We start from the raw sequence: 12,609 nt of genomic DNA, 5'->3' as shown, positions 1-12,609 counted from the left end.
CTGTGCCTCGGCAACAGCGGGACCGCTGCCAGCGGGATCGCGAGCCTGGCCGCTGTCATCAAACGCAGCCAGGCGAGAGCGGAGCGTGCGCAGCGAGAGCTCGCAGTGATGACAATCAGCTGCTCGAAAGCTGACCATGCATGCTTCGCTCCTAACGACACACAAATCGTGTGTATCCCCCACCGCCAGATATTGTGGGCAGGGAGAAACACAGTGTTTGTAATGCCGTTTGCTCGCCATATACTTTCTCATTGTTTTATATATATGAGTGCTTGTGCGGACAGACAACAGTAAATAGACAGACACATACACAGAGCGCTACAGAAGAGCAGAAGCTGGGTGGTGCCCGGCCGGATGCGCTTTTATGCTTTCTGGTGCTTACGTCACCCTGCGCGTGACGTCTCGCTGCTCCATTGGACGGATTTGACACGTGCTTCAGAACGCGGTCACGCAAGGGCGTTCCCAAAGCGAATCTCGACGCAGCTCTCGTTCCCTCGGAGAACCATATACACTACTGTTAACATGGTTGGATTCTTAAAAAAAGTAACTTTTTTAATGATGTAAAAATGGGTCGTTTTCAATTTGATTGTTAATACTGTGACTTTTTATTTATTTATTTTTTATTTTTGAAAAATACCATCAAACGTAGGCACACATAGTATCGAAAAAGACAATATATTGTAAATTGTAAATAAATAAGGACACTTCTTGTATGTTGTTCGTTGCCACAATAACCTTATATACAGTATTATCTTAAATATTACCTTTATTTGGTGCTTAGCTATGATATATGCAATTAATTGTGGTTAATTTGAAACCGAAAGTAAGCACCGCCCCTTCTCCCCATGTTTTTGTTTTCGTTTTGAAAGTCTTTTGTTTTCTTGTTTTTTCCCCTGCGATTATGGAAATCATGGCATGTGCTTCATTGCGCTAGCCCATAGAGCTCTTCCCTTCATCGAGTATGCCAGGGAGTTCTGCGGGCTCGCCACGGCTTTAGATGATTCCACCATCAACTCTTTGTTCTGGCACAGGGCCAATTACCATCGCCCAGTGGACCTCACAGACACCATGGGACTAAGCCCTCATCCTAGCCCCAGAGCTCGCTCCAGTGTCAGCTCCAGCCCCAGCCCCAGAGATCGCTCCAGTTTCGGCTCCAGCCCCCGAGTTTAGCCCAGAGAGGATTCCAGTCCCCAAGTCTAGCACAGAAAGGGCTCCAGTCCCCAAGTCAAGGCCACAGTTTCCCGAGTTAAGCCTATGGAGGGCCTCTGAAACCGACATTCTCCCCAAGGATTTTTTTTGGGTGGGGGGAGGGGGGTAGTAGGGGTCCATCCGTGGAGGCCGGGCCAAGTGCCGAGGCCATGCTCCCAGAGATCCCTGCTCCGCCATGGCCTCCTGAACTGTCTGATCCTCCATGGCCTCCTGAACTGTCTGCTCTGCCATGGCTTCCTGAACTGTCTGATCCACCATGGCCCCCGAGCTCCCTGCTTTGCCAAGGCCTCCTAGTCTGCCTGCTCCGCCATGGCCTCCTAGTCTGCCTGCTCCGCCATGGCCTCCTAGTCTGCCTGCTCCGCCATGTCCTCCTAGTCTGCCTGATCCGCCATGGCGCCCCGAACCGCCTGATCCACCGTGGGTCCCAGAACGGGTACCAATCTGGAGGCCTGCCGTCCCGTGTCTGTCCTGAGGGGCCTCCAGAGTGCAATTCGGTGTCCGGTCTCAGTTATCTTTAGTGTGTGTACTCTCTACGTTTCCTATTAAAAAGTTCCTTATTGCAAAGATTCTCCGAGCCTCCTGCGTTTCCCTGCCTGACACACTGTGACAAATAGGCGTACTATGTAATTTCAGTTGATTGACATTTAATCGGTAGACAGTCATACATTTATTTTCATTGAATAAGGTACAGTATAAAGGAAGGAACCCGTGTTTCTCATGCATTTATGTTTTATATTTATGTTTAGTAATATACTGACTTTTCCACTCATCTAGAGCATCTAGAGCACCATAATTTCAGTAATGCCATTTTATTTTTAAAATAAATATATAGACGGAGTTGCAAAAAAGCAAACAGAAAAAAAAGCAAAGCCAATATTCTTTTTAAAAGAAGGTTTAATACAACAAAAGTCAATGACCAATGGGCAAAGGAATTTAGTTAGTTCCAAATTACAGAGAATAAAACATATACCAGCCAAAGTCCAGCCAAAGTCCATAAGAGAAAAGACACTGATAAAATAAGAAACAGAAGCATGAGTCTATCTAACAAAGCTAGTAAACAGTCCTCCTCTCCTTCTGTTCTTTCAGAGCTTTTTTATTGTATTTGTAAGTAAATATAAGCCAGAAATGCATTAATCAATTTGTCGTATAATCTGAGAGTCATTATGCATTATCAATCACGGCAGATTGAGTTTAAGGAATAGATGATGTCTGTTTCTCCCGCTGTAATATGTCTGACTTCTGCACTCGTTCATTCGAGACAGGCGCCGAGTTCTCCTCTTGTTTTCCTTGGAGAATAGACAGATGAAAGGGGATAACAGGGCAATACAGTGTCTCTTAATTGGTCAGTGTTGTGCACAATACTGGTTGTTTGCCGTAATTGTTTAGTGCGGGCTATTGTCTGTTGCTTTCTCCTCTGCCATTGTGTGGCAGAGTACCTTCAGCTTCCAGGGAGCAGCGCAGCTATTCACAGGCATGCTGGGAAAGCGACCAGGGGAGTGGTGTGCTACAAAAGAGCTCCCTCTAGAAAAGCTCAGCCTGCGTGCAGACATTCATCCAAAACATAATGATATTGTCTCATTGTTGGGCTTTTGGCTGAGCGGCTTCTCTGTGTGTGGTGAGTGTGTAAGCATTCAGACTGGTACAGTATATTTGGGTACAAGGCACCGATAGAGCTGCCGGACTGCAGAGTCAGTGTCAGTTGACCCATGGCTGTAAACTCGCCTTGTGCGTTAATGGATTTTATTGGAGTAGTAACATTATGAAAAACCATACAGTATGTTAGGGGAAAATACACTGCATTTTCTGTTCTTTCTTCTTTTCTGTCTCTCCAGATTTTTTGTATTTTTATTTTAATTTTTTTCTCAGTAACACTTTATCGTACTTTTGATTAAGTACAATAGCATTACCACATGATATACTGTACCGATTAACAGATCGTTTGTTAGAAAGATAATAAGGTAACAGAAATGTCATAACAAATTTATCCATGGATCTTCTGGTTGTAGATTATTATTATTATTATTATTATTAGTAGTAGTAGTAGTAGTAGTAGTAGTAGTAGTAGTTGTTGTAATATTTATTTATTCTTATTATTTTACAGTTATACTATTGAACTGCAAAGTATTTCATATGTTAATAATAATACTACTACTAATATTATTATTATTATTATTATTATTATTATTATTATTATTATTATTATTATTAGTAGTAGTAGTAGTAGTAGTAGTAGTTGTTGTAATATTTATTTATTTATTCTTATTATTTTACAGTTATACTATTGAACTGCAAAGTATTTCATATGTTAATAATAATACTACTAATAATAATAATAATAATAATATAACAATGATGCATTTATTTATTTATGTTGCTTTCACATATTAAATCATAGAGCTTTTATTTTGGTGAAAATGAAATGCTTCTCTTTTGTTGACAATAGATTTATAAACCATTGTTAATACAAAATTGGGAAGAATCTTGGCGCATGTTGCATTTTTAAATACACACTATATGTGGCTTGCAGAGCTGGAGTTTGTGTGGAGCAGCATTTACTGTGAATCAAAACACTAAAACTCTGTTAGCATGAGCTGCTCATGTGAAAAGATCACAGTTAAATACGCAGTGCATCAGATTTTTACAATTTCATTGCGTTATTTGCGATTTGGTAATCACGCTAAACCATATCCCATTCTCAGTCATTGTTAGAATTTATTAAAAAAATAATAATAAAAACAAACAAATACATAAATAAATAAATAAACAAAACTGGTGAGTAACACTGTGTTCATTTCAGGCTCTGGTTATAACAGTTCAGACTTTTTAACTTTGATTCTGTTTATTGCTGAACTTTCAAACCTTTTAAACGTTTGCATGATGTTTTATTATGGGTAAAAAATAAGTTGCAAGACAAGTTAGTCTTGTTGCTATGCTAAATATGTTATCACCCAAAAATGTAAAGTATTTGAACTTTTGTTCATCTTTAAAACCAAAATGAAGATATTTTTAATGAAACGTGAGAGATTTCTGTCCCTCTCTTCCACTAAAACGTTAATGCATCAAAATGTTCATAAAGACATCATAACAGTAATCCATATGAGCCGAACGGTTTAATCCAAGTCTTCTGAAGAGACACGATTGCTTTGTATGATCAACAAATTTAATATAGGCTTTTATTTGAAAGCTCAAATGATTTTTTTACTTCTTCATGTATCATTCTTGCACATTTGAGCTTCCATTTACCATTAAATGGATTCAACTAATTAAACCGCTCAATTCATATTCTTTTATTTCATAATTAGCTTTTTAAAGAATCAAAGTTTTGGACTTTCAGTTGATAGAAATCTCTCAGGTTTCATTAAAAATCTCGTCATGTGTTTCGAAGACGAATGAAAGTCTTATAGGTTTGGAATGACGAGGGGGAGTAAATGATGACAGAACTTCTATTTTTCTGTGAACTATCCCCTTAAATTCACCAAGACCTGAACATAACAATCTTTTTTTTTTTTTTTCTAAACTTGTTACCAATTTGTTTTACTTGTATTATTCTCACTGTTTATGCAGTATTTTGGGTCCCACTTTATATTAGGCGGCCTTAACCACTATGTACTTACGTCACACAATAAGTACATTGTATTTATTGTGTTCATATTGTATTGCAAAACACTTTTGCTGCTATTGAGGTGGGATACAGGTAAGGTTAGGGACAGGTTTGGTGGTATGGATAGATTTAAGGTGGGTTAAGGTGTAAGGGATGGATCAACAGTGTAATTATAAATGTAATTACAGAAATTAATTACAGATGTAATTACATGCAGGTGTTTTTAAAATACAAGTACAATGTAAAAACATGTATGTACACAATAAGTGCATTGTACCAAATGCTTAATTAAATTGTAAGTAGTAGTTAAGGCCACTTAATATAAAGTGGGACCGTATTTGGAATAGTAAACTGTTTTATTGCTGTTAGAAATCACTTCACATGATGCTTGTATGGGAAGGTGCGTTGAAGCTAATGGTGGTGATTCAATCCCAGTGACTCAGACCCAAACCCGCCTTATGTTACTCACCTACACCAGCAGGTGGCAGTCTTAGAGGTTGGGTTCTGCGTGTTTTTTTTTTCTTTTTCTTTGCGCCAGGTCCCGCAAAATTCTGTCATGCTCCCACTAAACATATTTATATTTCTTTTTAAATTCCCCCCGCTCCTGCGCACAAAATCTTGCAAGTAGAGATTGATGCAGTTTTTTTTTTGTCTAATTCCAGTAAAATCTTGCTTCGGTTTCATGCTTTTTTTTTTTTACAATTTTTTATTTTTTTTTGCAATTCCCACAAACAGTGTTTCAGACCTCACCTTGCATTTGTCACAACAGGCAGAAGGAAGGGGATTTATCTTGCGTTCACATAAAATAGACAAACATTGAGAGTCTCTAACCTTGCGCCTGCAAACCAATTATTTGCATTGCACAATAGACAAATAACATTTTGTACTGTAAAACATAAAGTTAATTTAAGTAACTTATATTTTATTTTAGATATTTAATATTTCTGCACCTACACACGGGAACTGAAAACTTGTCCGGTGTCACATTCAAAAAAACATGCTTCAAAATGGAGAAGATATCAGTATGAGATTCATTCAGAAACACTATTTCACCACTAGCCCCGATGCGAATCACACGCTAAGAATTTATATAATTGTGTTGCGATTTACAGTCTTACTTTGCAGTGCTCCTAAAATACTAGTGCATTGTAAAGAGGTCTTCTGGTAGCCGTATTAGTAAAGGTAGCAGCTGTAATGAGCACATGTTTTCTCTATCAGGCTACAACCCAAGAGATTAATTAGGCCGCCATTGTAAAGCTGTTTCAAAAGAGGAAACAACTTAATCGCAACTTAAACTGACTGATGTTAGAGAAAGATGTGCAAGAAATCTCAGATCAAAAGTTACAGCTCAATTTACATTTAGCCCTTTAAAGACCCCGTTTAGCACAGAGCCGTACATCAGCGTAAATATCCTGCGCCATTAACTTGTCGTATCTGTTTATTCATAGAGATTCTCCTGATCGGAAACAAGCGTCTTCTCTGCCGTTTGATGGAGGAGTCGCAAGCGTTTTGCTTTATGGCTTGTATATCTGGAAACAGCCGCATTCATTGTAAAGCTATTTGCGGGGCGTTTTTTTCTCTCCTCGCAGCAGCTGATCTCCCATTTTTATTAAATCTATTTTAGTGCTTCCGAGCAATGCACATTTTATCCTCTTAATAGTCAAATTAGTATATACTCCAGCAATTACTTAATGTACTCTAATGAGATTTCCCCACAAAACGGCAGGATTCATTTGTTTAAATGCGCCGGGGCTCTTTCCAGGGAGTTTATGCATCATGTCCCTTCAGAAGTCAAGCAGCGCTGGAGTCATAAATAGTGTGCATGGCTTAGGGGATGCTGCGTTGCTCTCTGGTTTGTAGGCCTGTGATCTCCCCTGCAGCCTCGTACTTGAGCTCTTCTCCTCTGGGAGAATAACAGCGATGTTCAGGTCATTCTTGACCTGTGCTGAAGTCTGACTCAAGAACTCTTAAATATTCATGCATTCATGGATCTACATGCGACGGACTTTAAAAGCAGGATTGGAAATATTAAAAAGAAATGCTAAAAAAAAGCCCAAGGGTTCTTCTGTGTTTGGCATAGTGTTTATCTGGTATGCTTACGCACTATAAAATTCAGCAGGCACTTTCCACGAATAAGGTTGGCATCCCATTGCTGGTCTAAAGCTTTACAATAACAAATCCCATAGATTTGTTGTGAAAAGTATTAAACATGTTAGATAAACGATTATATAAATTAAAATGCATGGCAAGTAGAACATTTTAAGCAAATCAGTTGATCAGCTGAGCAATCCCTTCATAAACCCCATTTAAATCAATCAATCAATCAATATTGTGATATACAGGACACAATATAAGTATTGACGTTTATTTCATGCTCAAGCATTTTACTCCTGTTATCAAAAGTATTGTAAGAACATTAATAAATAAAATGTAGGCCTATGAATGTATGTTTATGTACTGTATATGTTTGCATTCATGGGAAATATAAGTGTATCAATAAAAATAAACCAATATTTGGTTTATATTTTATTTGGTTTCAATATGTTATTTTTTTCAGTTACAAACCTGCTACAAAAATGCAAACATTATTTAAAGAGAATATTTTTTTAATATTTTTCTAAGTACTGACAATTTTATATAGTAGTAGTAGTAGTAGTAAAATATAAGTGTATCAATAAAAATAAACCAATATTTGGTTTATATTTTATTTGGTTTCAATATGTTATTTTTTCAGTTACAAACCTGCTACAAAAATGCAAACATTATTTAAAGAGAATATTTTTTTTATATTTTTCTAAGTACTGACAATTTTATATAGTAGTAGTAGTAGTAGTAATAATAATAATAATAAATCACTCCATTTCAAGTTTCAGCCATTATTTTGTACTCTTCTTGTGGAAAGTGCTAATAGTATTTTAAATCCCAAATAGCATGAACCGATAATATGTGAAATTTAATTTTGTACAACCGAACAAACTTTGCTCCTCCAATATTTCTCTCTGCTCATTTGTCTTTGGCTTCGAGACCATCATATTGCTGATATACTCTGGAAAGGTGAAGCAGGTCTAACAGCAATAATCCTCAAGGGCTGAAGATTGCTCAGCGTGCTCCAGATGTTATCATTTTATTGTTTTTATAGGGTTCTATTGCACAGTAAAGTCAATAAACACAGAGTTTACTTCTCCAGTTCTTCCACTGGTGGAATCTTGGCAGTAAAATGCATTTCTGAAAATCTCAGCAGATTGTTATGAAATGAATTTGCCCAAATGGCTTTAAACTTTCAAACCTCTGTGCAAAAACTCTATCCACAAGCTATAGGCCTGTGTATATTTTAACAGAGAATGAAAGGTGACCTGCAGGCCTTAAGGAGGCAAGGTACCTTTGATGAAGCCATTTACTTTTCTCTTTCTCTCTTTCACTCTCCTCATCTCCATTATGGCCTTGAACTTTAAAAGCCTGAGCTATGACTGTCAGACACTCTTTCTTTCTGCTGAGCAGATCGAAAAGGGTTGCTTAAGTACACAAGCGAGCTAGCCGACAGCTCTAAATGCAAAACACCTCCAGAGGTTTGGATGTGGTGCCAGGCTTCGTTTCCGGGATCAGCTTTGGTTCATTTGACAGTGATTTCTCTTGTTTTTTAGGTGGAATTTTTGAACAAATGGATGGACCCGTGGCGCTCGTCAGCTCCGAGGAACTGGCCTTTAAATTTGCAGTTAATAATATCAACAGAAACAGGACATTACTGCCCAACACAACGTTAACATACGACATTCAGAGGATTAATATCTATGATAGCTTTGAAGCCTCCAGAAAAGGTGAGTTGTGTGAAAATGTAAAGCTTTGTGGCTGTGTTTAGACTACTACTTACACAAAAATGAAAATTTGCTGAACATTTAGTCCCTCGGGTCATCCAAGATATATGTTAATTTGTTCAAGGGAACAGATTGGGAGAAATGTTGCATTCCATAACTTGCTCACCAATGGATCCTCTGCAGTGAATGCGTGCCGTCAGAATGAGAGTCCAAACAGCTGATAAAACCATCACAATAATCAGTCCATCAGTTAACGCCTTGTGAAGTAACCCAGCAGGCACACAACGTCATGATGTAAATTCAACGTCTAATTTCAATGTTGAATTGATCTCCAATACCGACATCAGCTGACGTTGATATTTTGTTGTTTTTAGGTTATGTAACCAAAATCCAATGTTAAGTCAACGTCAAATTGACGTCAAATATTGACGCCAACCCGATTTTCATTTTCAACCAAAATGCAACGTCTGTCTGACATTAGACGTCTGGTGCCTGCTGGGAAAAAGCTGCAAGTTTGTAAGAAACAAATCTGTTATTAAGGCCTTTTAACTTTAAACAGTTACTTCTGCACAAAATACCAGCCCATAATCCTTAATAACGCTTCCTCCAATAAAAAAATCCCATCTCCTTTTGTCCTGTATATACACCAGCATTTTTGTTTAGAACTTATCTGCATTTTGTATGGCTTGAGTACATTTTCAGCAACTTTTCATTTTGGGGTGACCTATTCCTTTAAGTAAATGTAACCTTTAACTCTTTTACCAGTAAGCAATGACTTTTGTTAACTCTTAATATATTTCTTAGGCCAAAACCCACTTTAAAGGCCTCATGTTCTGACCACAAACACAGTAAAAACAGTACTATTGTGAATATATGTGTAATTAATATTGCTATTCTATCTATACAAATTATGACAAAATGAAACTTACCACTGCTTTGTAAAACGTACAAAGGAATATTCTGTATGCAGTGACATTTCTGTTTTGACATTGCTTACCACATGACCCACCGTCTGCTCTCGCCAGCGTGTGACCAGCTGTCTTTAGGTGTAGTTGCCATATTTGGGCCGTCTCACAGCTCCTCATCGAATGCTGTACAGTCTATCTGCAATGCCCTGGAGGTGCCACACATTCAAGTGCGATGGAAACACCACCCGATGGACAATAGGGATACATTTTATGCCAACTTGTACCCGGATTACTCTTCTCTCAGCTACGCTATCTTAGACCTGGTGCAGTTCCTCAAGTGGAAGACAGCCACCGTGGTTTACGATGACAGCACAGGTGAGAGATAATGGCTTTATGTCAGCGTGTCATTGTAAACTGTGTTACTTGATGAAGTCCTTGCAGCCAAAGTGGGACCGCCACCTTTAAAAGTGTATTTTAGACTCTGTACTTCAGTGATAAGAAGCAGAAGTCTCTTAATTTTCCTGTTGCTGTCTTCAGGCCTCGATATTCTAGAAACCGTTTGCATCAAAGTAATCGAGCAATGCTGCTTCTGACAGGAGCGGGAATGGAAAGCAATTCATCTGAGATGCAAAATATGTGATAAAAACATATTTATTATTAAAAGTACAACCAGGATAACTGCATGTTAAATTGAATGTCTGCTTTATAGTACATGTTTTCAGAGCTGTGGCACAGAGGGAAGCATTTTGCTTTCAAAATTTTTGTAGATCTTCTCACAAGGGACCCGGGTTTGAATCTGAGCTTGGTTTTTAGCTAGTCCAAGATGGTCATTGATCTAACTTGGTCTAGACCAGTTGGTCAACTTGGTCTTTCAATGGCAAGTACAAATTAAAAGAAATGAATTAAAGGAAATTATTCTGTGAATTCATTGTACTGTATAATGTCCTGGCAGAAAATTACCAGCATAGAAAAGATTGATTGTGCGTGCGTGCGTGCAGGGTGGACAATATAATGGCATATTTTTGAAATCATCCCAAAATTGGAACTTCAATTTAATATTGACCAAATATTGGCCCATTAACTGGACTAGCCAATGTATTGGTTTATGTCTAGTGATATCAGTGTGGTAGACCGTCTTCTTCAAGGTGATTACAGCTGTTAGGCCACATTCAACAAACAACATACCAGCTAACCTGCTTGACTCCCCTAGGCTGGTTTGAGCTGGTGCTGATATACTAAGTAATTGACTCTGGCACTCAACTCTTCTTGTGCAGGTTTAATCAGACTCCAGGAGTTAATTATGGCTCCATCCAGGTATAACATCAGGCTGAAGATCCGACAGCTCCCTCTGGACACCACGGACACCAGACCTCTGCTCAAAGAGATGAAAAGGAGCAGAGAGTTTCGTATTATCTTCGACTGCAGCCACATAATGGCTGCCCAGATCCTCAAACAAGTGAGTTCATACTCTGTTAAAGTGATGCACACTCATATCATACTATCCACTGATGTTCTCTCAGAAGTCAAGCCTGTTTGAAGTTTTAGTCCAGATCTGGAGAAGCTGTTTTGGATTAGGATCTGACGTTTTAAATGAAATATGCTATATCTTTTGCTGGAGGCAGAATGGAGATGAAGCTACACATACATGTGAACATGTAGAGTGGCCCCAAAATGTGTTAACTATTTCTTTATGCTATCCTTATAAAAAAAAGTATTAATGTCATTGCAAAAAGCCATTAAATCATTTCTCTTTTGGCACCCTTATGAAGGCCTGTATGAGCCGATACACATTGGATTGAATTTTTGTAGCGACCCCTAAAAAGGTCTCTATATCAAATAGTGCATGGTTGATAATGTATGTTTTAATTTTATACAGAGACACCTAGTGCTATATGTTTGAATTGTGTATCTTTTTAGAGCACCTAGTATTTTTTTGATTGCCAGAAAAAAGGCTTAAATTTGAAATGAGGATGAAACAATAGATATGTGAATGAAGACCGCGGTAAAATTTTAGTCACTTTGTGCTTGTTAGTACAGCCGTAGCTCTTGCATCATTTGTTTGAAGTTTTTAGAGAGCTAAACATCAAAGGTTTGTAGGCACCTAAAAAGTTCGCTAGTCATGCATAGCTTAAGTTGATGGCAGCACATAGCACATAGAATTGTACAGACAAATGTTGCAAAAGCTCAAAGTATACGTCAGTTTTGACTTGAATGCTTAGCATATGCATACAGCTGAAAGTATAGACTTTTAAACTATGTGATTATAAATATAATTGATACAATGATGTCATATTTGTGAGATAAAAAGTCAAAATTATGAGATACTACATCATAACGAGATACAAAGTTGAATGTGATGCTAAGTCAGAATTGACAAAAAGTTGAAATTATGGCATGTCACAATTATGAGATAAAACGTCATAATTATGAGATACAAAGTAGAAATGATGGCAACTCAAAATTATGAGATAATAAGTTAAAATTATGGCATACTAAATCATAATTATCAGATAAAATAGTAACAATTATGGCATAAGAAGTAATTATTTTGGAAAAAGGCTTTTTAAAAAACAAATCTTGTTTTTTCTCAGTAAGACACATTTTGTCTTCAATTATTTTCATATTGCATATTTTTCCTATTTTAATTTTTGTTTTGAAAGTATGGTAAAAACTGGTAAAATGTACCAACAATCACATTTAAAAAATATACACTTTTTGATATAGCATTAAAAAAAAAAAACAGGTAGCCCATCTGAATTAGGAGATTTAGGCTATCCATCTAATAGCAGCCTACCAAAATCTTATTAACAGTAGAAGTTAAATCTTACTGTAGTCTTCAAATCTGGGTACTGTCTTACGTTTTAAAATCACAAAGAGAGTTTGGTCCCATCAGGCTCACGTGGCAGTCACGACTCATGCAGCTGTAAGCTTTTCTGCTTCTTTTGTTTTTACTCGCGATCTTTACAACACGCATTACATTACGTATTTCATGGCACACTCGTTTTATGCATATTTGGCGCCACCTATTGTTGTGGATGTATTATTGACATGTCAAAGTCTAGACCCTAAATATAAGACG

General features: G+C 37.6%; 1 protein-coding gene across 1 annotated transcript in view; it reads left to right on the top strand.

Moving 5' to 3' along the window:
• Positions 1–12,609, top strand: part of LOC107598940 (glutamate receptor ionotropic, kainate 3-like) — a 90,871-nt gene that overhangs the window by 64,531 nt on the left and 13,731 nt on the right. Inside the window, exons 2-4 of the mRNA XM_016290383.1 lie at positions 8,452–8,625; positions 9,648–9,905; positions 10,805–10,986. Coding sequence (XP_016145869.1) covers positions 8,452–8,625; positions 9,648–9,905; positions 10,805–10,986 — 614 coding nt within the window. The remainder of the gene's footprint in view (positions 1–8,451; positions 8,626–9,647; positions 9,906–10,804; positions 10,987–12,609) is intronic.

This window comes from Sinocyclocheilus grahami, unplaced genomic scaffold (genome assembly GCF_001515645.1).
Source record: "Sinocyclocheilus grahami isolate Dianchi unplaced genomic scaffold, SAMN03320097.WGS_v1.1 scaffold258.1, whole genome shotgun sequence".
In the NCBI taxonomy this organism is placed as follows: Eukaryota; Metazoa; Chordata; class Actinopteri; order Cypriniformes; family Cyprinidae; genus Sinocyclocheilus; species Sinocyclocheilus grahami.
Note: the sequence above shows the minus strand (reverse complement) of the source record. Positions and strands in the feature narration are given on the sequence as shown.